The 26,189-nt window shown below is 38.8% G+C and overlaps 1 protein-coding gene across 1 annotated transcript; it reads left to right on the plus strand.

Moving 5' to 3' along the window:
- Positions 1–4,059: 4,059 nt before the first annotated feature.
- On the plus strand, positions 4,060–10,221 carry LOC133898278 (uncharacterized). Its single transcript, XM_062338907.1, has 7 exons — positions 4,060–4,387; positions 4,553–4,635; positions 4,800–5,498; positions 6,242–6,278; positions 7,531–7,767; positions 7,862–7,909; positions 9,622–10,221. Exons 3-7 carry the CDS (start codon positions 5,191–5,193, stop codon positions 10,051–10,053), a joined length of 1,062 nt encoding a protein of 353 aa, XP_062194891.1. The 5' UTR covers positions 4,060–4,387; positions 4,553–4,635; positions 4,800–5,190; the 3' UTR covers positions 10,054–10,221.
- The last annotated feature ends 15,968 nt before the right edge of the window (positions 10,222–26,189 follow it).

Consider the following 26,189-nt stretch of genomic DNA (forward strand, 5'->3'; position numbering starts at 1 on the left):
GAAGTGTTCACCACCTTAAAGATTGTGTTTTGTAATGCAGAATTATTCTCCATATGACATGATAGATTATGTCACCTTGGTCTTAGAATGATGAGGAATATAATTACTAACTCACAAGGTCATGATATAAATATGAAGAATTTTCCGAATCATGAAAATTTTGTATACCCTGCATATCCTACTGGAAAATTAATTATAAAACTATCTACCTTGAAGTTACAAGATGAAATCTCTGCATTCTTGGACCGAATCTAGAGGGAAATTTGTGGTCGTATTCAGCCATTTTCTGGCCCATTTTGGTTCTTTATGGTATTAATAGACGCGTCCTCGAAGTGGTCGTATGTATGTCTATTATCTACCCGCAACCATGCCTTTGCAAAGTTGATCTCGCAGATCATACAAATCAAAAATACTTTTTTGGATTATTGAATGATATCCATTATAATGAACAATGCCGGAGAATTTACTTCTAAAGTGTTCGATGATTATTGCACTGGTATGATAATTAAAGTTGAACATTTTGTACCACATGTTCACACCCAGAATGGACTAGCCGAAGCACTGATAAAAAGAATAAAGTTCATTGCTAGACCTTTGTTGCAGTATTGTAATTTGCCTGCTATATGTTAGGGACATGCAATCTTACATGCGGAAGCTCTTATTAATTATATATCATCCTCCTATAACATCCATTAACCTATGCAACTAGTGCAAGGGGTAATTCTAAAGATTTCCCATTTACGCAAATTTAGATGTATAGTTTATGTACCAATACCGCCGCCACAACGAACTGCCATAGGACCTTTGTGGAAATTTGGAATATATGTTGGTTATGAGACTGCATCCTTAATATGATATTTAGAACCAACAACTGAAAATCTACATATATATGGCTTACTTCACTGACTGCATTTTTGATGAAAATAATTTTTCATTATTAGGAGGAGGAAATATACCCTTGGATGAAAAATATTGAGAAATTATATGGTAGGCTGATTGAATTGCGGCGCACGATCCTCGCACTAGTGAAGCAAATGGCGAAGTATAGAAAATTATCGATTTGCAGAAATTAGTGAACGATCCACCCGATCATTTTTGTGATTTGAAAAGCGTGACTAGGTCATATATGCTTGCACGTAATGCACCGGAGAAGGTAGAAGTTCTAAAAGAAGGTACCCCTCATCTTGTAGGAGCTCTGAAAAATAATAAAAGGATAAAAAAATTGATTTCTCAAGTCCCAAATAGCGAAGACATCTAGCGAAGGTGGAAAATGAGAGCTTATCATAGCCAATCATAAAAGTGTCCCAAAGAAAAAAGAAGAGGAGCCAGTTGAGACCTGACGATGGTATGAAATCTCAATAAGTAGGCATACTAGATTTGAATTTTCCCACGCAGGAAGAAACCAGCGAAAATACGTGCACTAAAATCAATGCTGGTAAACTAAAGGACATTGCTTCAACAGTAAGAAATTATGAAGAGCAAGATGAAGAAGAAGCACCTGAAAGTGCAGCCCATGATGAAATATCAATAAACTATGTAAATTAAGTAGAATCCTATAATAGAGCAACCATAATAATTGACACATACTTCATAAATGAAATTGCCACAATTATAGGTTTTGACCCTGAGCCTGCATCGCTCACTGAATGTAGAATGAAGTCAGATTGAGAAGACTGGCAGAAGACAATAACAGTTGAATTGTTATCCCTGAACAAAAGAAAGGTTTTTGGACCAATATACAACACTCCTCCCTACATCAAACCAGTTGAATACAAGTGAGGTTTTGTTCGTAAGAGGAATGAAAGGAATGAAATTGTGAGGTAGAAAGCACGGCTAGTAGCATAAGGTTTCACTCAACGATAAGACATTGATTATGAAGAAACGTACTCCCTGGTGATGGGTGATATTACCTTTAGATATTTAATCTCAATGACAGTCAACTTGGAGTTGAAAATAAAATTGATGGATGTTGTGACCGTATATCTTTATAGGAGCATAGATTCAAACATTTACACGAATTTACTTGAAGGAATAACATTACCGAATCAGGATAGAGGAAATAGACACATTTATAGCGTACAATTGAAGAAGTTGTTATATGGGTTGAAACAGTCATATAGAATATGGTACAATCGTTTGAGTGATTTTCTTAGAAAAGGAGGCTACACAAATTACACGTATGGTCCCTGTGTATTCATAAGAAGGTCTCAAAATAGATTCTGCATAATATTTGTATACATAGATGATCTGAATATCGTCGGTACAGAAGAAGAAATAGAGGAAGCAGGTTCATATTTGAAGTCTGAAATTGAAATGAAAGATTTGGATAAAACCAAGTTTTGCTTCGGCCTGTAGCTAGAGCATGTGGCATATGAAATATCTTTGTAGATCAGTGAAACTATACTTAGAAGGTGTTAGAGCAGTTTAGTTTTGAAAAATTATTTCCCGCTAAAACCCCTATGGTCGGAAGATCATTGCAAGAAGATCAAGATTCATATAGACCTAGAGAAGAGGGGGATGAAGTGTTGGGACCGGAATTCACATACTTAAGTGCAACAGGCGCGCTAATGTATCTGACTAATTGCATTAGGTCAAACATAGCGTTTGCAGTAAACCTACTTGCACGATATAGTGTACAACCCACTAAAAGGTATTGGAAAAACTTGAAGGATATTTTGCGCTATTGCATGGTAGCAAAGATTTGAGTCTGTTCTATAGAAAGAATCAGGACCTAAATTTGATTGGATACACAGATGCTAGATACCTGTCAGACCCACATACAACAAAATTACAGACTGACTATGCTTTCTTATATTGTGGAACTGTAATTTTCTGAAAATCGTCAAAGCAAATTCTTGTATCTATTTCGACAAACCACTTGGAAATAATATCTTTATATAAAACTGCACGGGAATGCGTATGGCTTAGAAGAGTGATCAATCATATCGAACAGTCATATGACCTAAACACTATTAACACCCTGAACACTACTAACGCTCCTACCATTATTATCTATAAAGATAATACTGCATGTGTTGCATAAGTGTAATAGGGATATGTGAAAAGCAACTTAACGAAGCGTATCAACCTTAAGTTCCTTTACACTCATAAATTGCATAAAATGAACAAAATAAAGGTAATACATATCAAGTCATGTGAAAATCTTGTAAATTTATTCACTAAGTCTCTCTATGTATATACTTTTGAAAGATGTATTCGTGGCATTAGAATGATGAGGCTTAGAATGTTGCATATTTCAGACAGAGAATTTTCACATAATACCGTTATAAAGAATTAAATCTTACTCAAGAAGTTAAGTACTCAAATTAATCATGAAAATTATATGAAATATTTTGGATGAATTATACTTCTTTTCCTTTAGATGATTTTTCCTAAAGTTTCTCTTATTAAGGTTTTTAATTAGGCAATTCGTATGACCATAACTCTTTCTTCTAATTTTTTTCACTAGATTTTTAAGAAGTTTTGATGAGGCATATGCATTTCGCAAGAAGTGACTAAGAGGTATATTAGGAAATTTAGAATTTTACAATAAAATTTAGGCCATCTCGATCTCTAAAAATTTGATCTTTTTAGAGATTAATTCTATTTTTTATAGATTTTTGACACTATATATACGAAACAATACATCTAATTGTAACACGGATAAATAAAGAATAGACAATCTCTTTCTTATATTATATCTCCCTTTTACAATTATTTAAAAAAAATCGTTACACTATACCTAGTAACAGCAGTTCCGAACAAACCAAAAAAAACATCAGACACAAACCAAATTTCATCACAAGAGTTACCCCCACCGTCTCACACTCCACCGGAGAACACGCAGCCAGAACTCGCCCTCTACACCGAGAACGCGACTGCAACTCCCAAACAAACACCCAGTTCTCCGTCCGGCGTTATCTGAGCCGTCCAATCGCATGATCAGACGGTCCTCGATCCCTCGATGGATGGAGCTACACGCGGCACTGTAGCGGCTGAACGCCGCCACGCTGCAGCAGTGGAGCGCATCCGCGCGGCTGATGGAGAAATAAACCGGGCGAGCAAGCAATTGCTCGCAAAAAAACATGCGAAGAACATCTTTCGCAAAGGCGTGGGGATCCCCTGCGCTTTCTGCTGCCCTGTTCGGCTGTTCCAGCATCATCTGCTGCCCTCCCTACACGCGCGCATCCCTGCTGCGCACATACAGCAGCATCCCTCTCTCTCTCTCTCTCTCTCTCTCTCTCTCTCTCTCTTTCTGAGGTGTGTGTGTGTCGCAGTGAGTAATAAATGGCAGTGGGCAGCGTGGCTGAGGCTGCTGACCTCTAGTGCTGCGCTGTGCAGCCGTTGCTGCTCCTATTGATCTTCGTCTTGCTCGGTTTTCACACTGGTAACGGCTGCACTAAACCCTCCCAAACCCCTCCCTAATGTGATCAATACAATATAGATTCGGTTCTTGGATGTTTTTTAATCACCATCTCCTTGTTGAAAATCGGGAGATGTTGATGATCAATCACCCAATGGAGTGAGCAGGTTTCTTTGATTTTTTTATCAGGGTGGATTTCTTTGTCTAGAGGAGGAGGGGGAAAAGGCCGTTGCTGCTCCTATCGATCTTCGTCTTGCTCGGTTTTCACACTGGTAACGACTGCACTAAACCCTCCCAAACCCCTCCTTAATGTGATCAATACAATATAGATTCGGTTCTTGGATGTTTTTTAATCACCATCTCCTTGTTGAAAATCGGGAGATGTTGATGATCAATCACCCAATGGAGTGAGCTGGTTTCTTTGATTTTTTATCAGGGTGGATTTCTTTGTGATAGAGGAGGAGGGGGAAAAGGTGCTCCTTTTCTTGCTCGAGTCCGTTGGAGAGATCCAATCAAGTTCAAGAACCAACCTTTTGTGCTTCCGTTATGATACTCACCGAGAGATTTCCCCCAAAGTTTGATCCTTAAAGTCGATTTGAGCCAAGAAAAAGGACAAAATGCGCCGCCCTTCTTGCGCAAATCCCTTGTGATCCCAGAAAATCCCAAAACATCTCGATCCATTTGATCGTTGGCGACCTAGTTTCATCGATTCCAGCCAAGAAAGAGGCAGTCGCAGGGAGTAGGTGTGGGAAGAGGAGAGGAGAGGAGAGGGCTTCCTCTTCCGAGCAGCCGCGTTGCCGCCTGTCGATGAGTGAGCGCTGCCTCCGATGCTCTCGTGGTGCTCGGTGTCCAGTCTCGCGGCGAGGTTCGCATTCTTCCCGCCAGAGCCGGCGACGTACGCCGTCCGGAAGGACGAGGCCACCGGCCGCCTCGTTGCCTCCGGCGTGCCAAGGGACAACGCCATGGACGTGCTGCTCGTCAACACCAGGAGGGGGAGCAAGGTGGTGGCCTTCTACTTCAGGAACCCCTGCGCGCGCCTCACTCTGCTTTACTCGCACGGCAATGCCGCCGACCTCGGCCAGCTCTATGATCTCTTTGTGCAGCTCAAGGTCAATCTCAAGGTCAATCTGATGGGGTTAGTGGTGCATTACGCTTCCTGTTCGTCTATGTGACCTTGCATCTATTTTTTGTTGCATTTACTCTGCTGTTTCAATGAAATGCCATCCCCCTTGATCTGTTTAGGAAAGTGCACTGTAAGTGTGTAATGCATTTCTTGTGGGGATGCTGGTGCCCAGATATATTTTTCCTTTCTATTTTCTGAATTTCGGGGAGCTGGAGGAGCTGTACTTGTGATCTGTTGAAGAAGAAACTCTATTGGTTTGGTGAATCCGATACAGTAGTACATGTCTCAGTTTCATTTAGCACGTGGAGAGCAAAAGCAGGCGGTTACTGAACTGGTGCGAATTTGGAAGGGAATTAGTCCTTATTTTCTCCTAGGGATTTTTTCAGTAGCGGGGAAATTTTAAGTCTTAGTAATGAATTATGATGTTTTGTTCAGTCCTCCTGCCATTTCTCGTTCCAAATATGGACTGTGATATAGGTGGAAGATTCAGTTTATATGGCAGCGTATGAGGTACTGTGTTGTGAATACTTGCCCAGGAAAATATTTAACCTTTTTGTTGAATATCAGTTGTTCAGAATAGTACAATGGTTGGTCCACGTTGATTGCATTTTTGATTCTCAGTTATAACTACAGGGCTCTTTATTTTTAGGAGATATTTGGGTTTATCGCTTTTGCTCATGTGTTCTGAAGGTTTATAAACCGTTTGTCATGCAGAAGATGCTGATGTGATTTACATTGTACTTTTATAATTGCAGATACGACTACTCCGGCTATGGAGCATCTACTGGCAAGGTAAGTAACTTATTTTTCTAAGAACAAACTGTGTTAGATTGTGCCATTTACATACTATAAAATCAAGTTAAAAGTGGTGGTGAATGATTTTTTGAAACACTTGTGGTAAATCTCAATGGCCTTTTTCTGACTAACACAGGCAGAGAATGGTCTTATCCGCCTAACTACACTGTTCAATGTTTTGCACTATTCAATCTTAAATACCCTAAGGTACTAGATACCTTGACTATGATGCATGTATCTACATCAGAAGAAAAGTTTGGCCCATGCCTGAATGGTGCATTTCAGGCACAGCATGGCCAATGTATCTGAAAAAGTTGCTTGGAGATAGCAATCATCACCATGTTTTTTAACTTATTATTTTATTCTGCTCCTTTAGTTTTCAGTCATGCATGTCATTTCGAACTTTCTGACTATATAATATTCAGGTAAGTTCACAAAACTACAGCTATTTTGGCACAACTACTGAGAAACTACAGATTTGATAATTGATTTTGCCAAACTACATGTATTTTGACGATTGTTTGAGTTGATCATTAGTTCACCACTCAATCACATGGCATGGGACCTGACATATTGGTTCCACCTTCCAGCAGGATGGACCCGATGGAATTCCCCTCCATCTGTCTTGTCTTGATGGAAGGTGGACCCAATGTCAGTTCCCATTCCATGCAAAATCCATTTATAAATATGTACCCGTGCAAAATTTACTCATAATAATTTGGTGGTTCCATTTACACATGCTGTCAAGTTGAACTGGGTTGTTTAAGTGGTGATCTAATGCTGCCTCATTCCTGATTTCACAACTATTGAAGCGGATTGGAGCTGTAGTCTTGATTTTTGTCTATTTCGAGACTGTGCACTCAGTACACTGATAAATCCTGACTTAGGAAACTATGCATGTTGTATTTGAAACTTCTGTTTTGCATACTGGATATTGTTGCTTGCTTGGCTGATATGTGCTCATTTGATATAACATAGACATGTTCAATTTGTCTTTTTGTCAGCTAGCTGGAATTTGTACTGATCATATGCCCATTTTATTAAGGCAAAATTAGGTGGATACCATCGCAAAAGTGCCCATATTGGAAAATACAATCGGTGTGAGGATGACATAATACCGTCATCCTCATACCAATGGTATTTTCCAACTTTTGCGATTTTTGCGATGGTACCTAGCAAATTTCCCCTTTTATTAATGAAGAAACATGTTTTAGAGGACTGAATCTTATGGTTGTTATTTGAAATGCAGCCGGGTGAAGAGAATACATATGCAGACATTGAAGCAGTTTACCAGTGCTTAGAAACTGAGTATGGGATCAGCCAGGAAGACATTATCTTGTATGGACAATCTGTGGGCAGTGGGCCAACGCTGCATTTAGCCTCCCGTTTGCCAAGATTGCGTGGGGTGGTTCTCCACAGTGCTATACTGTCAGGCCTCCGTGTTGTTTGCCATGTGAACTTTACTGTCTGTTTTGACATTTACAAAGTAAATAACTTGGGTTGATTCTCTTATCTGAATTTGCACCTCCTTTGCCTTCAGGAGTTGCGTCTACTAATGTCTACCCAACATGTTTCTGCAGAATGTCAAAAAAATAAAAAAGGTCAAATGCCCGGTGCTCGTTATTCATGTAAGTGTTTTCTAATATGATTTCTAGCCTTTCTCCATTTACTTGCTGTCTGCTTAGACAATTAGTCATTGGTTGGTTTCCAACACGCCATCTTTTAGAACATTTGTCTGCTTGCGCATCCTTGCTGGTGGCATGGTGTTCAGGTGTTGTCGTTGTTCTTACTACAATTAGCAGTATTTAACGGAGAAGTAATGCAGTTACTGCTAGTAGTATTGGACCATATTTTCATGTCATTACAAGGTAGTTACTGCTAGTAGGATTGGACCATGTTTTTATGTCATTACAAGGTAGTTCATCACCATATAGAGCCGTTATGCATCAATAGAAAAGCATTATTTCATATCTAAATGTTATATCTAACTAATAGGGTTAGTATTTAAAGGTGATGTATAAGAGAAATGGGTGTAGACGAGAATCCATTTGATATCTGGTATTCTTCTTATCAGCTTCTCTCCTTTCAAGTCTTGCTACTCTTAGTACAACAGTTCATTATCCTTGTTGCTAGTCCCTTAGGGCGTGTTTGGATGGCTGCACGTCTACGTTGCACGCACGGAGCCTGGCTCCTGCCGGCCTGGCTCGCGAGAAACGCGGATTTCATCCGTATCCGTGGAGCTAGGCTGCACAGTATTTTTGCATCGGCGGGAACTACCTCGTGCGAGCGCGCACAGCCAACCAAACACCCATCAAACGGCACCAGCTGCACGCGCGGAGCAAGCTGGGCAACCAAACACCTGTATGGGCCTGTTTGAGCTGCACGCACAAAGCCAGGACGGCGGGAGCCGAGCAACCAAACAGGCCCTTACTTATCTAAATTTATCTTGAAACCAAACAATTTAGACAATTTGTACCCTGGCTTCTATTAAAATCCGAGAAAGTACATATATAGAGGGGAAACAACAGAATTGAAATAAACAATTTGTTTCAACTAGTCAACGGTTTCATTGATGGACCAAGGCATCAAATAGGATCCGGAGTTAACAAATGGGCCATTAATCCTAGCACCTTTTATGGGTGGGATTTGTCACTAACAAATGGCGTCCTACTTTGCAAGTTGCACAAATGTAGTAATCTCATTATATGCCCCTGTAGGAGCTCATTGACTTGATCCAGATTCAGCCTGGCTATCCTAAGAATTATTGGGCATTGGCAGTCCTGGCCTGGGTGACCATTTACTATTCATCCTGACATACTGACAAGAGCTTCGAGTGGTTGGGCCCAACTAAATTCATAGCCACGTAGGATAAGGTGGGCTGGGCAATGGGCCCAAAAGGTGTGTTTTTTTTCTGGCCCAAAATTTGCACCGGTCTGACTAATATCTGCAGCTCAGTATAGTTACTTTGGCTGTGTCTGGAAGTGCATACTCTTAGCAGGGTTTGAAGAAATATGAAAGTCTAAACTGCATAGGGCCCAAACACTACCAGTTTATAAGAAACAGCCTGATTTCCAATCCAAGCTTGGTTTGTGCTGTAAAATTTGTGCAACTCACAAATGATGTAGGCTAATGGTTTAAAATTTTGCTTCCCTAATTACTTTATGATTAGCCATTTTTTATCTTATTGATTTGTTTTCTCACACTTTCTTTCTCCAAGTTATTGAAGTCTGAAATCGCCTTCTGCTTCATCTTCATGTGGATGGAAATGGTGTACAGTTTGGCATACGGTTGCCTGCAGCCAAACATTAGAAAATCTAAATGATACCATTTTTGTTTGCAGGGAACGGATGATGATGTTGTGAACTGGTCACATGGTAAGGAGCTATGGAAACTGGCACGGGAGCCATATGATCCACTCTGGATCAAAGGGGGTGGTCACTGCAACCTGGAGCTGTACCCTGACTTCATCCGCCACCTCTCCAGGTTCATCCGTGAAGTGGAGACTGCCACAACGAAAATGAGGCTGAAGAAGATTAAACAGTCCATCCAGCCCAAAAAGGAGGTCTACCGAGTGAATACCGCGACAACTACAACCTTCACCGTTAACTGTTGCTGCCGTATTCGAGCCCGTAAACAGACTTGCCCCAGGTGCAATTTCAGCTGCGTCTGCTGTGGGCTGGGGAACTGCTTCACATTCCGTTTATTCAGGTGCTGTTCTTGCAGTTGTTGCCAGAGTTGCTTCAAGTGCTGCTGTGGTGGAGACGCATGCTAATGCTGATCATTATGCACGTGTGTATAGTAAAGAGGAACGGCCCTGAGATATCTAACCCTTTAAATGCTGTAGGACATCTAAGTTAGCTGAACATTGTATGACAGATAGAGACATTGTATCCGGTTCCTCCGTTGTAGTTGCTTGTCAGATTCGTCTATTTATTGAAATAAGCTGCTCGCCTGTCGAGTTTTGAACAATGCTAATGCCTGAATTGATTTTTATTTAACTATCTTTCAGCTGTTCTGGCATGTTTCCCATCCAATAACTCCATGTCTGCACTTCTCTGGACTTCAGTCTGGTTCATCTGCATCCAGAAAACTGAAAGGTTCACCTGGGCTTCTGGCATCTGCAGACCTGATTGCTCAAGACTGGTCTGTTGCACTGGCAGGCAATGGAATGTTTTGAAATACCCACTACTGCGAAACACTCAAAACAAGAAGGTTGTTCTTCTTCACTGTTCCTGTTAGGAAAACGTACTGTTCCCATTGTAGAAATGTACTGCTCTGGTCATCAATCTAAATCAATGTGCACCGTTGGATCGGTATGGGCTACTAAAGCCGTTCGTGGTTGGGAAGAACCGGTCGGTTACTGTGGGTTATCGGCGGAGGCAAGAGCAGGTTTCCATTGCCATTCAGATAGTATTCAGATGGACCACTACTGTACTAACCTGAAATCATGGGCCTCTCCCATTCATTCATGCGTGCAGATTCAGGAGCGCACATTTCATGCAGTGCATACAGTTGCATACCATACTGGAGCCAGCTACTAATAATTCTCTATACAAAACCATGTGAGCTTTGAAAATGCGTGACTAAAACAACACAACTATCACTGGATGGATTATTGGAGCAGAGATATGCAGGGACCTCTGAACTGTGTGAGCTCATGAAATCTGGCATTCAGCATTGCACCCCAGGATCTGAATTTTGCTGAAATCCTTAAGATCAACTGAATTCCGGCGAAATCAATCAGGTAGTTGATCTGTAGCTCTTGCACACCCTAATTTGGGCTCGATTACCAAACACTAATGGGACGAGATGAGGATCAGATGGTGCACAAGGTATGCAGTACATTGATGTATACATATGTCAGAGCCTTGTTGTAGTGTTGTATGTAGCATGTAGGTGCTGTCTGTCTGTCTGTATGCATTGCATGCAAGGAAGGAGCCACTCAATGGTGAGCTGGGCAGTGGCATAATCCTGAAAACTTCCAGGACCCCAGGCCATCTTGCTTGTTCTCTTGCCCTGTACCTTCCACTAAGCGAATCTAGCCTACCTAATGAAGCTACTCTACACATGATATGTGCACACAACACTCCATTCTCCACATACACACACACACGCACGCACACACACTTGGACACGCAGTGCAGTACAAGTTTCAGTTTTTGAATGCCAGAAGAGGACACACAGAGATTCTGGTAACGAGGAGGAGAGCAACAACATAACATTTGCGATTGCAGTAGTAACTGTGACATGCATGCATGTGTGTGTACATAAAGTGTCCAATTGAAACCATGGCCATGGTTCACTCACTGACAGTCCAAGTGTGATAATACAGTATTGTAGTAGCTCAAGTGTCTCAGTACACTGGTCCATGACAATGTGATGGGGTGGACCCATGGGGCAACAAGCTGATGGGCTCCCCCCCCCCCAACCCAACTTGTTTGCTTCTCTACTTAATCAATTATTTTTATTTTTATTTCTTGTGATATCTTTTTCTTTCTCCTTGTCAGGACATAAATCTTCTTCTTTGGAGGAGATCATGGGGGCATTGAATTAATTGATCCTGATTTATTTAAAAGAGAGAGAGAGAGAGAGGGGAAAATAATAAATTAATTGTTTCTATTGGGCATGGCTCCATCAAGCCATGGTTGGATATGGGGCTGGCTTGCTCGCTTTGCGTTGATGTAACATGCTTTCTCCATATCTTGCGACCTGGCAAATCTTGTTCTGTTGCGCCGGCCGGCCCCTAATGTAGACTAGAACTGGTTGGTACCAGTAATTGCGGGCTTAATTATTGGTGGTTCATCGCATCAACTACATTAGAGTGTCTCCAACAACACAGGTAAGCTAAGGTTGCTCACATCAGATTTTCTTGTCTATGCGAAGTGGAGAGTAACAACAAGAGATATACGTTAGACTACTAACTAATAGATAGTTTAATCATTTAATCTATTAAAAAAATAAGTATAGAGGGGGAGGACGTCTCCCTAAAATTTTATTAAGAGGATACCGCGTCTCAAATTTGGATCAGCTCAATGAGATCGTACTCGACTGACCATTAGCACCGTAAGAGGCTTGATTACTCATTTAATCTATTGATCTTGTATTCTATTGTACGTGGTCCTACATTAATTTTATAGAAACTATAACTTTTTTGCCTAGTCCTACCTGTCAGCCACACATTTGCTACATGGCCTGATCCTACCCGTCAACTACATATATGCCAAAAAGTTATAGTTTCTTATTACTAGAATCGAAGTAGTTGTAGTTTTATAAAATAGATTTTTAAAATTATAGTTCTGTGTTATAATAGTATAAATATTTATAGTTTTATGGAATTTACTTTAATTTTTTAGATGGCTTTGATAGGTTAACAATTGTATAAGAATAAAGTCGTCTCGAGTGGAGACCGTAAAAACCAGGCCGCATCACTGGCCGTGAATTTGCTTCCTCCTCCCAACCGCATCGTGCTCCAATAGCGCCTGTATAGAGTGGTACAGTGATGTAGACGTGAATCAATGTAGCACTCGTGGGCAGCAAATTTGCAGCCAGTCGGGGAGACTGCATCACTATAGCCGGGGATGACTGTGTGTCCGAAAAAAGATGAAAAATAGTGAAGGTTAAAAATAAGGTAGCGGTAGAAGATAAAAAAATAAATAAAAGATGATATAATAGAGTTATAAGAGATTAATTTTTAAAGTGTGTGGCTTAGATAGCCTAAGCAAGAGTGCTTAGGATATGAAAGCAGGGTCTTAGGATTGTAGTAGTTTCTTGAGGGCGTGTTTGGAACGCATGACAAAATTTCGTGCAAATTGTGCGAGAAGTGGAACGATTTTGCCAAAACTCCTATGACGTTCCTCCGTTCCAAATGAGCCCTTCTTTTTCCTTTGCTGCGGAAATCGGCTCTAGACTAATTGATCATTGCGCCAATGCTGCACTAACTGCTGATTTGATTTCTTTTCTGCATATATGCTTCCTTGCTTGTGTTTCTCAATTGAATTATTGTGATAATCTTCTCGGCGTCTGTCCGGTTCATTGCATTCGCATCAGAACAGTTGGTAGCTGGGGAGTCCCCCTTACAACGTTGGGCCCATAGGCTGGATACAAACATGTAGGCAGAGTTGTAGCATCCGCATACAGTCCTGAAGAGTGATGTGCAGTGTCTGTCATGTAGTGGTAGCATCATTAGTGATATCTTTAGAAGTACTGGGAAGAACAAACAACCAAATGATTTTCTGGGACGTATGATTGCTCTTGTTTAATCATTTGGTTGCTTCTGTTAATGATGTGGAGTGTGAAGTATCTGCTGGCTACTAACCTCATAATTGAACCCTGAAGGAACGTCTGCTCTTGCTTGTGTCTAGCTGCTGCCAATAAGCACAAGATGCAATAGTTTGGGGCTGGCTCGTTTAGAATGACCGTTTCTGCAGTCAAGATATGAAGATTTATTTCCTGGGGTAAATTGAAAAGATGTAGTGATCTAGACAATGGGCTGTCAGTGTGCAAATACAGTAGTAACTACTCTATAATGTAATCAGTTAATGGCATGTGCTGCATGTTCTGATCCTTGATTTCCATGTATATTATCAGTAGTACAAAGTACGTACACAACATGGTCAAATTCTTTTGAAGTAGTAGCCTCATTTACAACGAACATTTCTGCAACCAGATGTTGGAGATTTTTGTCAGGTGAAGATGCTGTTGTGAACAATGGCAAGTCAGTATACAAAGAGAGTAATGGGTACTCCATAACTATAAGACACTACTGTACTTGTTAGTGGTATGTTGTACTTGTTAGTGGTGCAGGGTAATATAATGAGTAGTATAATATAGTCAGTGTGATGTTTTTTAGGCAAAAGGAGACTCCAAAGTTAGTGTTACTGTATGTTTTACACATTCTGAATTTTCTGATGTTTTCTTTTGCTGATTGATATGCAGGTGCAGACTAGCTAGGATCAAGTTTAACGCTCGTGATTCACTTGCACTTAAGCTACAACAGCGTACGCATACAAGAGGGATGCTAACAGACAGGCTGAGTGTTTGACAGTACGTTCTGCTATGCTGTACCTTGAGTGCTGCATTTCTGCACTTGAATTTTGACAGCACGTTTCTGCTATGCTGATTGCTGAACCTTGAGTGCTGCATTTCTGCACTTGAATTTTGACAGTACGTTTGTGCAAAGTCCCTGTTTTTCTAGGTCTACGTATGTTGGACGACGACAACAAGCATGGAACATCTTTTTAAAAAAAAGCTAGTTTCTTTCACAACAACAAGAAGAAGCATGGAACATTACACGAGCCTGCTTGATCATTTTCGTAATTAGAACCTCACGCATGACTTTTTTTAATAGACTCTACATATACATGGGAAAAAGTATATACCGCATGCGGTATATGAAAAGTGCTGCATGAAGCAATTCGTCTTCAACCTTAAGCCATCCTGAGTGGTTAGGGTTAAAGAGTGTTAGGATAAGGGGTGGGAGGCTCCGAAGGCTTAGAGGGGAACCCTGGTCCACTGTCGAACTAGCGGTGTGTAGTGGCTCGGCAGTAGCGCCACCAAAGCTAGGCGGCGAAAGGGTGGTGGGTGTCGAATCATTCGCCTGGCAACGCAGGATTAGTGTGTCAGCGGTTGACCACAGTGGATTAGTGGCGATAGCCATTGAAGACGGAGGAGGAGAACAGTGTGGGAACGAGAAGATTAGCCAGAGAGGCATAAGGAAGGCGGGGTGGCTTGACAAAGGAGGAGCATCACTTTAAATACGTGCAGCATTTTCCAGTTATCACGTGAGCAGTAAGGATTGGCTCCCTATATGAATGGCACGATCGATCATCATGTTGGCATCTTTGGAGGCTCTTCAGGAGCTTTATGGTCTAAGAACAATGAGAAATCTAAGAAAATCCAAAAAAATCAATGACACCCCTAGCGCCCGAACGTCCGAACCGGGCCGTATGTCCGGATGATTCCACGTCATCGGATCAAACTACTTGAACCACCTCGTAGCCGCACGATTGAGAGCAAAAAATTCCCACCGTAACATGTTGATATGTTGCACGCAACATTGCACGGACGTCCGATCCATCGTCTGGTCCAATTAATAGTCCGTTGCAACATCTAAAAATAGTATTTGCAATATCTGAAGGCAACGTTTGCAACATCGAAAAAGCACCAAAATAACTTGTTGTATGCATCCGATTCTGAGAGAAAAATTCCCACCGCAACATCCCGTCATGTTGCATGCAACATTACAGGTAAAAACCCATGTGGTATAGAATTAGGTGCAACATAAGGAAATAACTATATCAACAAATTTTCATAACATCTGAAATATTAAATTTGAATATTTGAAACGTTGGAGATATGAAAATATAGGAATTAACTCAAATAGATAATTTATTCAGATTCGAATATGTATACAAGAGATTCCGAGATGCAACATACGAAAATAACTATGACAATAAATTTCCATAACATCTGAAATATTAAATTTAAATATCTAAAATATTTGTACATAAAGTTTGCAACACGGCAAAACACAAATTGCAACAAAATATCATGCGAAAATACCCACCACAATATTGTATAAATTTTCACTTGTTAAACTGAACGTTCGATGCATCGGACGTAACCAGAGTAGCATTATCGAAAAATCAAACATCTGCATTGATAAGTATACATAACAAACCGTAATAACTGATAGATCTTCCTAGACTAAATAATTGCAAACGTATGCGGAATGGAGACCAGAATTTGGAATGAGATATCTTAAGTATCCCAACTAACTAGCCCATCTCACGTATAGATATCCCAACTAACTACCCCATCTCATGATTTCGGAAGGCGATTGCACCAGGATATTTCGAGGAAGCTCTATTTACAAGCCACTAAACGTGTGTTGAAAAAAAATGCATATACGTTTTCAGATTCGAATTAAATTTTAAACGTCTCCCATTTATTTGCTAGGAGGCAGCAGGCCATAATTACGAAAGTGATGGGAATAATAACCTGAATATCTCCTTCCGCCAATCGATCATGTGAGACATACTAACTGCCTATTACAATCTAGTGTCAAATTGGTACATATTAGCCTCTCTCATGAACGTGACTTATTTAGATGAGGACTACATGCGAATGGGAGCCTTTTAGTCCATTCCATGTACAAACATATGATTAATAAGCCCATCTCATTCTCAAATAAATGGCTGTGGAAACTTAAGTCTTTGCTCAAAATAAAGATCTTCTTATGGTATTTAGAAAGATGAGTAATTTTGATCAAAGATAACTTGGTCAAAAGAAATTAGAATGGTAGTCTCAAATGCAGTTTTTGCAATGACAATAAAAATATTCAATATCTATTTTTTAGTGCCACTTTACTAACTCATTATAATGGATAGTTATAATAGCTCTAGGCATTAACAAACTAGAGATATATACTATATTATAGGTGGTTGGCTAGGTGACTTAGGGGTAATTAAAAAAGAAAGAAATCTTGATTGGGGTGGTTGTCCTTTTTTGATAATTTGGCTATACCGTAATGATAATGTCTTTGATAAGAAAATAATAATATTTTTTATGCAGGCACTTTTCAGGGTATTTATTGCTTGAGATTCTAAAGATTGATGCAACAGGAAAACGAGAGAGAAAACATAAGTGTGGTATGCCAAGCATTAGAGGTGATAGCCATGGAGCTCTTCATCAAGAATGGGTGGTGGTTTAGTACTAAACTATGTGAAAGATGATTTACATTCATCTGATATTTTACATGTAGCATCTAGACCCCCAGATAAGTGGTAAGTATTTCGGTGATTAATGACAACCGTATCATTGTGATTAACATGTGTGTTTTGAAGGGTATCAAAAATTTAGTTCACAATGATAAGTGAGTTTCTTAATCCTAAGATGATATAATAGACGATCAAAAAATATATGCATCAAGATTAAGGATCTTCTATTTCTAAGTGTCACAAAGAGATGAAGGATACTTAGAGTACTTTAGGTCTCTTTTTTAGTCTTTTGATCGTACTATAAAGAGGGGTTAAGAGTTGTAACTTGATCTATTGAGTATAGACAATGTTGGATGCACACTTTGAATTTATAGCACTAGGTAACTCAAAAAAGCACATGGTTTAAGTTTGATCTTGGTCAAGTGAAGCTATTGACTTGTTACTCTTGGTGGTTGGCAATTGAAAGGATCTAATGGCCCTAGAGGGGGTGAATAGGGCACTCATAAAAACTAAACCAACTATCGAATTCTAGAACAAAGAGTAACTTTAGCCTAGAATGAATAAAAGCAACTAGACGACCTAGCAAGCTAGAATGATAAGCACAAACATGCAAGCATATAGAACATAAGTAAAGTGCGGAATTGAAACTTGCATGAAGGAAATGGTAGAAGCAAAATGCGGAACGTAACAAGAGTAAGGAAAGAGGACACTGAGTTTTTTCCGAGGTATCGAAGAGTTGGTACTCTCCACTAATTCTCGTTGGAGCATCCACACAAGAATGTCGCTCCCCCTTGAGTCACTAAGACTCAAGTACTCATTAGTGATTGCCACTTTTACATCTTCGGATTGGCAGGCATCAAACCAAGTACAAGAGCTTCCCGACCTACAAGACCTCCAAGAGCTCACCGAGAACGCCTCCAATCTCCACAACCTACTAGGTGTTGCCAACCACCAAAAGTAACAAGCTAACTGGTGCACTTGATCCCTATTAAGTCTAAACAACAGCTAGATGCACAATCACTACTCTTGAAGCACTAATGGAGTCCTTAATTTTCAATTAAGTACTTGAAAATCACCTCAAGTGCTCTCCCTTGCCTCTAGATGATACACACTGTGTATGAATATTTCTGGGTTGCAAGAGAGACGAATGAAACTAAATGAGGGGGTGTATATATGCTAGAGGTCCAAATCTAGCCGTTGCCCAACCATTCACTTTTTCTGTGAACACTGGATGATCTAGTGCACACGCCTCTGTTAACACCAGATAATCCGGTGAGATAACTTTTTCCACACGCTGATTTGACAATTGTCAGTAGCCGTTGCAAAATGCTCCGGTGTTCTTCCACATAGCATCACCGGATAGTCCGGTGAGTTATAATCTATTTTCTCCAAAAATACCAAGCTTCTGTTAAATAGTCCGGTGATAACTCCTTTAAGTCACCAGACAAGCCGGTCAGTTCAACTCTGATTTTCTCCAAAAAACAGTCCTTCTGTTAAATAGCCCGGTGTATGCATCTTTTAGATCACCGGATAATATGGTGCATGTAACTTCAAATTTCTCTAAAAATGACTCTTCTGTTAAATGCTCCGGTGCAAAATTCCTTCCATCACCGGACAATCCGGTGAGGCCATTTGAAATCTTCACAGAGAAAAAAAAATAGTTCGATGAGTATAATCCTTCTCACAACAAACAATCCAGTGGGAGCAAACTTTCTAGAACTCGTCCAATTCAATCGACTTTGAGTTCTAACTTCTCAACTTCTCACCCATAAGCTTTTTTGAGCTATCTAGTGCTAGATTTTTGCAAGTGTGCATCCAACTATATCTAGACTCAACTAGGTCAAGCTACAACACTTAGCCCCCTTTATAGTACGGTCAAAAGACAACAAAGAGACCTATGTCTACTCTAAGTGTCCTTCATCACCTTGTGACATTTAGAACTAGAAAATCCTTAATCTTGACGCAAATATCCTTTGATCGACCAATAGAATTCCACGAGGGACTAAGAAAATTCATTCAATCATTATGAACTAAAGAATTTTGATTCCCTTCAAAACATACGCATTAGTCACAAAGATACGGTTGCCATTAATCACTGAAACACTTACCACTTACTTATAGGCCTAGATACTACAGCAACACCTAGCCAGTCTTAGGTGATTGGAGTTGTCTCGGTGAGCTCTTGGAGTTTTTGTGGGAGCCCCGTGAAGTGCGATGTACTTAGTTTAATGCCCTCCAATCCAGAGATAGATAAGTGGCAATTATGAGGGAACACTTGAGTCTTGGTGACTCAAGGATGAGAGATATCTTTGGTGGATGCTTTAATGACAGCTAGGGGGAGTGTAAACTCGTCGAAATCTCGGGAAAAATTCGGTGTCCTTTTGTCTATCTTTCGAATTTCCCGCATTTACTTTGAGCATTTACATTCTTTCAAGCATTAATTCCGCTATTGCTTAGTGTCTTTGCTTGCTTTTTTTGTTGCCTTGCTCTAGCTTGTTCGCGTAGTTGCAGTATATTTCATCTAAGATAATGTTGGTACTTATTTTAGTTTTTGGTAGAAGTATTTTTTAATTAGAGACCAATTCATCCTTGCTTAGGCCATTCGATCATTTCAATTAGTATCAGAGGCTCATGCTTTTGATAGGCTTAACATTCTAGAGAAATGCCTCCGAGAATGGAAGTAGTGTACCAAGGTTCTGAAAGGACAATGATGTCACCTAGAGGGGGTGAATAGGCGTTTTTATAAAAAATTGTCCTCTTTTACCGTTGGTCTAAACTTGCAGCGGATATAAACTAACGTATTTTTACAAGTGAAAACCTAAATATGCTAGGCTCAACTAGTGCACAATCATCCTAAATAAGTGTGGAAGTTACAATCCTAAGGTGATAAAAATTATTCAATTATAGCAAAAGATATACAAGAAAACATTAATTGAAAAATCTTAAAAAATATTGTTCACCAGAGTATCCGGATCAGATCCGGATACTTCGGGTTGTACAGTTTCGGAATCTCCGGGTAAATCCGGAATCTCCAGGGTCTATACAGAAACTTACCCGAAACTAAAATTAAACAACGGATAAAGAGTTCTAGCTCAAACCAAATGAAGTCGTTGTTCCAAGTGATGATTCCAAGTAGATCCACGGAGAACCTATAGTCAAATTCACACGAGCAAGTAGATCGAGCAATATGTATAAATATTAGCAAGAACACAAGAACGAGAAAACAAAAGAGGAGACACAATGTTTATTTCCCGAGTTCGGACACCTCCTCTAGAGGTTCCTACGTCTTCGTTGAGGGGCTCAGTCACACTTGAGCCGGGTCTCTCTCAACCCTTTTTCTCTCCAAGATCGATCACACTTGAACTTGACTTCCACTCTTGATTTCTTCCCTTACGGAGGCGAAATCAAAGCTTTCACAAACTTCCCGCGGCACACCACAACCTTTGGTGCTCGCCGGCGACGCCTAGCCGCCTAGGAGCTCAAAGCTCCAAGAGTAACAAACGCGATAATGAACTTGTTGCCGATGAACTCGAGTGCTCAAGAATGAATTTTAGTTCACTTGCACTCAATCTTCCAATCTCCCAACCCAACTCACTTTTCTTCTCAAATCTCTCACTAAAATGGAGTGGGAAGGAGTTCTTTTGGCTCTAAAATGTTTTTCTTCTGTAATCTTGCAGCAGCCCCAAAGGATGGAGGTGAGGGGCTATTTATATCCCACCTCAAAAAACTAGCCGTTACAGGCTTTTCTGTACTGACCCAGAGTCTCCGAGCCAACTCGGAGTATTCGGGTAAGCTAAAGAAGGCAAAACCGAGCACCCAGACTCGGAACCTCACGCGGAGTATTCAGGTCAACCCAGAGTATTCGGGTCAACTAAAAAGGCCCAAAGCGAGACCTCTCCCCGGAACCTCACCCGGAGACTCCTGAGAACCAGGATAATCCGGGTTAACTTGGAATATCCGGATTCAGCACAACTGATTTTCGAAAAATGACGATAACTTTTGATCCTAAAGTCCGATTTTGACGATTTTAGACTCTATAGAAAGCTTATTCAGAGGGCTACAAATCCCAAATGAATTCATGACTTCAAACACATTGGATAAAATTAGGAACACTCCGAAACTCAATTCGGACACTTCCACACTCCACACCGGGATTTCTAAAAGGAACTCTCACTTTGGTTTGGTTAGAAACTCTTGAGCACTGAGACACGACAATTAGCTCTACATTGCATCCCTATTAATAGTACGGCATACCTATACTCCAATTCAAAGATAAAACTCGTTTGAACCACTTTGAGCCTTTGAATAATTTTCAAGTACCCCTTCTTTCATTCAAACCTTGAGAGTTGCTAACTTCCGTATAATCTTCACTCTATCTCTTCTTGATTCTTCATATGATTGATATGAATCATTCATAGGTTTTCATGGACTCACACGGTCCATTGGCGCAAAGCCTTCACTCGCTCTTCACCACCACCTTGGTCCTTCGGCACTAAGCTATTTGCTTTCCCTTCACCACCGGATGGTCCATCGCAGCCGTGTCTTGCTTGCCCTTCACCGTTTTGCCATAGAAAATCACTTTGTATTTGACATCTTCAAGTAATTAACTTTATCAAATATGGAGTCCATTCTTGTTCTTTACTCTTGGCATATATGATTTCAATTCAACTTATGGCTTCTTATGGATCCTAACCCCATCTCACTCTCAAGCACAAAACACATAGGTTAGTCCATAAAACCTAATTGATAACTTTTGTACCTTAAGTTACTTGATCTCCACACGTAACTTATTAGCCTTCATGCATATTGTTAATATTCATATAGAACCTAACCCCACTCATTCTTAAGCACATAGCACACGGGTTAGTCCATAAAACTCTATTGATAATGTCATATCTTTAGTTACTTGATCTCCACAAGTAACTTAGTCTTCAAGTTTATTGCCAATCTTATTGAGCTTTTCCTTCTCCTTATGAGCATCACTAAGAGCTCATTTACAACAATGCATTTCTTTTTTCTCATGATATTTCTCAGTAAATCCATGATTTATTATTTATGCATCTTCTATGAAATAACCTAGAGCCCATTTATCTTGATGCATTTTCAATCTTCTCATTCACTTATAGCTCATGCATATCTCTCAATGCATTGCCAATGGAACAAGCTACTAACAAACTCAACACTATTGTTAGTCCATAGGTATTGTTATTAATTACCAAAATCACACATAAGGACTGAATGCATTTTTAATCTCCCCCATTTTGGTAATTGATGACAATCTCACGAGATGATTATATTTAAAAAATTGAAAGTTCTAAGTATACATATAATCCAAAGATGAATGTATACAAAGAACAAGTTCTAGAAACATCAAACATCACAAAGATATTTGAGGTTACCAAAACTAGTTTTACTTGCATCAAATACCACAAAGATTTTGATGTTAGTAGAACTAAACATGTATAAAGCAAACTCCCCTACAATCTATGCATGTGTGAATGGATTTTTAATATCATTACATATATTGTTTATCTCAAATTTTGGACGGAGTTTCTTTTATACATATGAAGCAAGCATGACAAAGTATACATCAAGATGAAAAATGAATATGCTCATGCAAAGTAAAACTTTTTCAACAATAAGGTTTCATGGATTTGCTTTTGAAACTCCCCCAATTGACATCCACATTACAAACATAAGGGATTACAAATTCTCCCCCATGAGCAAATAACTCTCCCCTATAAGCAAAGCCCTCTTACAAAATATAACTTCTAGTACAATTCTCCCCCAATTGATATCAATACCAAAATGAAATCATCGAAACGAATTCTCCCTCAATTAACGTTAAATTGGTAAAAATTATAGAGAACTTGCCAAAAAAGAAATTTTCTCCAAAGCACTCTAGCTCTATCCCACAAAAAGAATCATCAAAAGCTAGTGTAAGACTATGTATAGTATAAACTCCTCATGATATGTGTATTTCTCATAATTTTGAGTTAAATTAAATACACTTATCTAATTATAAACTATGTGAGGAGAGTAAAGTATACAATAGATCAAAGGGGTTCAAAGAGACGCCAAATTAGATTTAAAAAGGATACCGATTGAAAATACAAAGCATTCTATTTAAAACAGATACCAATTCCAATTGAAATAGATATCAATTGAAACAAATTCAATTGAAGTCAAATCAAGCATGAGTCCAAAATAAATATCCAAAGCAGAAATACAATGGATTAGGCTCAAAGATGAATATAGCAAAATAGTTGATATTATAACGTATTTCACGTTTATCATAAAGTGTCAACATCTCATAAGCTTACATGTTCAATAAAGCTGTTTAAACCGGACTACAAACCTTAAGCAAAAGATTTTGGAATTTTCATCAATATTGCATATAGAAGCAACTCCAACATTTGATATGAGATCTTTTGCATATTTGGGATTGGATGAATCATAAATATGATTATAGAGTTCACACAAAAATACGCTACTTCAAATTGCTCATATTTGCAATAAAGAGATTTTTAAGCACTTGCAAGAAAAATATATTTTTGCAAGTCATTTTCATGCTATGATGCAATCTATACAAGAATGAAGCTTTGAAACTAAATGTATGAATTTAGAACAAATTACTTGATCTCGGTAGCTTGTTCATCTCGTTAATTTGTTCATCCTTGCTTGGCATTATTTTGATATGATCATTTCTTTTGATTCCAATTGAAGTTGAAGGAGATGATCTTCTTTATAAATAAACGTGAAAGGTAAAGATTATCTTCATGAATTCCAATTTAAATAATCTTCTACTTGAAAGGAACTTCAATATGATTAATCCAAGCATTCAATGCATCTTCATTGTACCTAAACTCATTCAAGTACAATTTGGTCCTCAAACTCATTGGGTCCGAAGAGGTTAGTAAAACTCACCACATAGAGCACGCTCTCTCATAGATATATGCATATTGGTATGGAAATTACAACAATTCAAGTTCATACTAATAGATAGATATCAATTGAAAATATATACCTAATGAAGGTATATACCAATTAAAATCAAATAAAAGCTCTATGCATCTATTAGATAATAAAAGCACTTGAGCGAGCCTTACTCTAAATGTAGGATCAAAGAAAGCAAACATGCTATAGATTTTAATATTTAAGTTAAATAAGCATGCTCGTCACTTTCAAGATCCAATAAAGATATAATTTAGACAAAAATCGCATATAAGACTTGAAGGTACCAAATGAAAGACAAAATACCAATAATGATGTCCAAATTACATCTAAGACAAAAAGATCAACAAATGATTATTCACAAAGTTCAACAAATGAACTAAGTGAAGATTGAGCACATAGCGACATGAAGAAGTTCCAAACATGCTCAAAAATTTATCTTAAGCAAGTATATTGAACATGATACAAGCATTGATATAGGAAGCTTCCAAAAAAACTCCACAAAGAAAGTTTTCTTGAAGAAACCAATATTCCTAATCGTAGGAGTTAAATAAGGTCTTTCACAAAGAAAGAAATCACTTGGAAGCAAAAATTAAAACAAAGATGATCAATAAAGATTACCACTTGTAGTACTACCAATTTTAACAAAATAATGGTATATGGAGATTTCACAAGTCAGAAAGTGAAATAAGGCATGAATCAACTTTCTTTCAAGAAGCATTAGAAGAAAGATTTTAGAAATTAAACATCATACTTCAAATATATTCTTTACAAAGTCAACTACTACAAGTAAACACATAAATACCATAGTTGATTTGATCCGAATGAGAAATAATTCAAATTAAAATCTTAAGATTAAAAGATCACTTAAAGAATTACTAAGAGTCTCAAGTTTCAATTTGGAACCAAATGTGGATCAATTAGTGGATTCTTGCAAAATTAAGCTTTATATGAGCTTGACATACCACATAGATGCTAGATAAATAATTATATCAATTATAAATAGTATTGCTCAAATATTCACACTTTATGGATATTTAAGATGCACGAAGCATAATACTCCCCCGTAATGTGATAATCCATTAATATCTCCAAAAGAGCCAAAGAAGATTCAATGAAACGAATAAAGCTCAAATAAGGCTCAAAACTACAATCAACACATGAAAGTGCAATGCATCCTATATATACTAGTTATATGACTTACACATACTAGTTGGCAAGAAAAAGCTAGATGCACTAGAAACAAATTCATAGCACACTTAACAAGCAATCAAGACATGTATGGATATATAAAATAGACATGACAAGATTACAATAACATCTACACATACTAGGATAAGCATAAACTCTAAACAAGTATAGATACATAACCTACACATGCAAAGAGCTAGAAAATTCCAGAATCCGGAACTTCCAGATACAACCAGATTTTCCGATTTATGTCAAACCCGAATATTCCGGATTTACCCGGATACTCCAAGTTCTGGAGCACTCGAACATTCCAGCCTGACCTGGAACATCCGGGTTCTGGAGCATTCCAGAAAAAGTCTAGAACAAAGAATCTATCACAAGGATGTAAATATGTATTTAAAGACATTGTGATAGAGAGTTATCTTCATAGAGTGATAATGAATAATAATATGTATAATTCAACAGAACTTGGCTCTTTAGTCAATTAGATAGCTCTTCAAAAATTTAGCCAAGTCTCTAATGCCGACTCTCATTGACATCCTTGAGGATGTTCATTTCACCAAGAGACTAAACACAAATTTTACTTGAAATAATATTAGTCTCAAATCACAAAATATAGGATGAGCTCCCCATATATATGTGCATCCAAGTACTTGAATTACTTGTAAGATGCACTTAGTTCATTTAAGAATCTATAGGAGTTTACCCTATATTTTGAGTTAAGGTAAAAAAGAATTTACAATGGAAATACTTGTGCCAAAAATAAACTTACAACCATGAGATAATGTAGATTACCACAAGATGTGAATTTGCTTGGCTATCTATTATGTAAGAAGCTTGATTGGGTATAAGCTCTTGTATTTAAATGAAGGGTGTCTTTATTTGACTTGAGCTTGATTCTTCACACTTCATTTCTTGTGATGTGATTGAGTTCATTTTCCATAGCTACCGACAAGTATCCATCACCTATATTATTAACAAAATCTTGCTCTACTAAAGAGCCGTTAAAAGCATCATATTACACCAAGTATAAATTTTGCTCAAA

This window comes from Phragmites australis, chromosome 18 (assembly GCF_958298935.1).
Source record: "Phragmites australis chromosome 18, lpPhrAust1.1, whole genome shotgun sequence".
NCBI classification, from domain to species: domain Eukaryota; kingdom Viridiplantae; phylum Streptophyta; class Magnoliopsida; order Poales; family Poaceae; genus Phragmites; species Phragmites australis.

What these genes read in the sequence shown, in the direction of transcription:
- LOC133898278 (XM_062338907.1), top strand. Translation starts at nt 5,191, where the DNA reads ATGCTCTCGTGGTGCTCGGTGTCCAGTCTCGCGGCGAGGTTCGCATTC. An exon ending in ATGGAGCATCTACTGGCAAG is followed by an intron (nt 6,279 to 7,530) that starts GTAAGTAACTTA and finishes TTTGAAATGCAG; the next exon opens with CCGGGTGAAGAGAATACATA. An exon ending in GCCCGGTGCTCGTTATTCAT is followed by an intron (nt 7,910 to 9,621) that starts GTAAGTGTTTTC and finishes TTTTGTTTGCAG; the next exon opens with GGAACGGATGATGATGTTGT.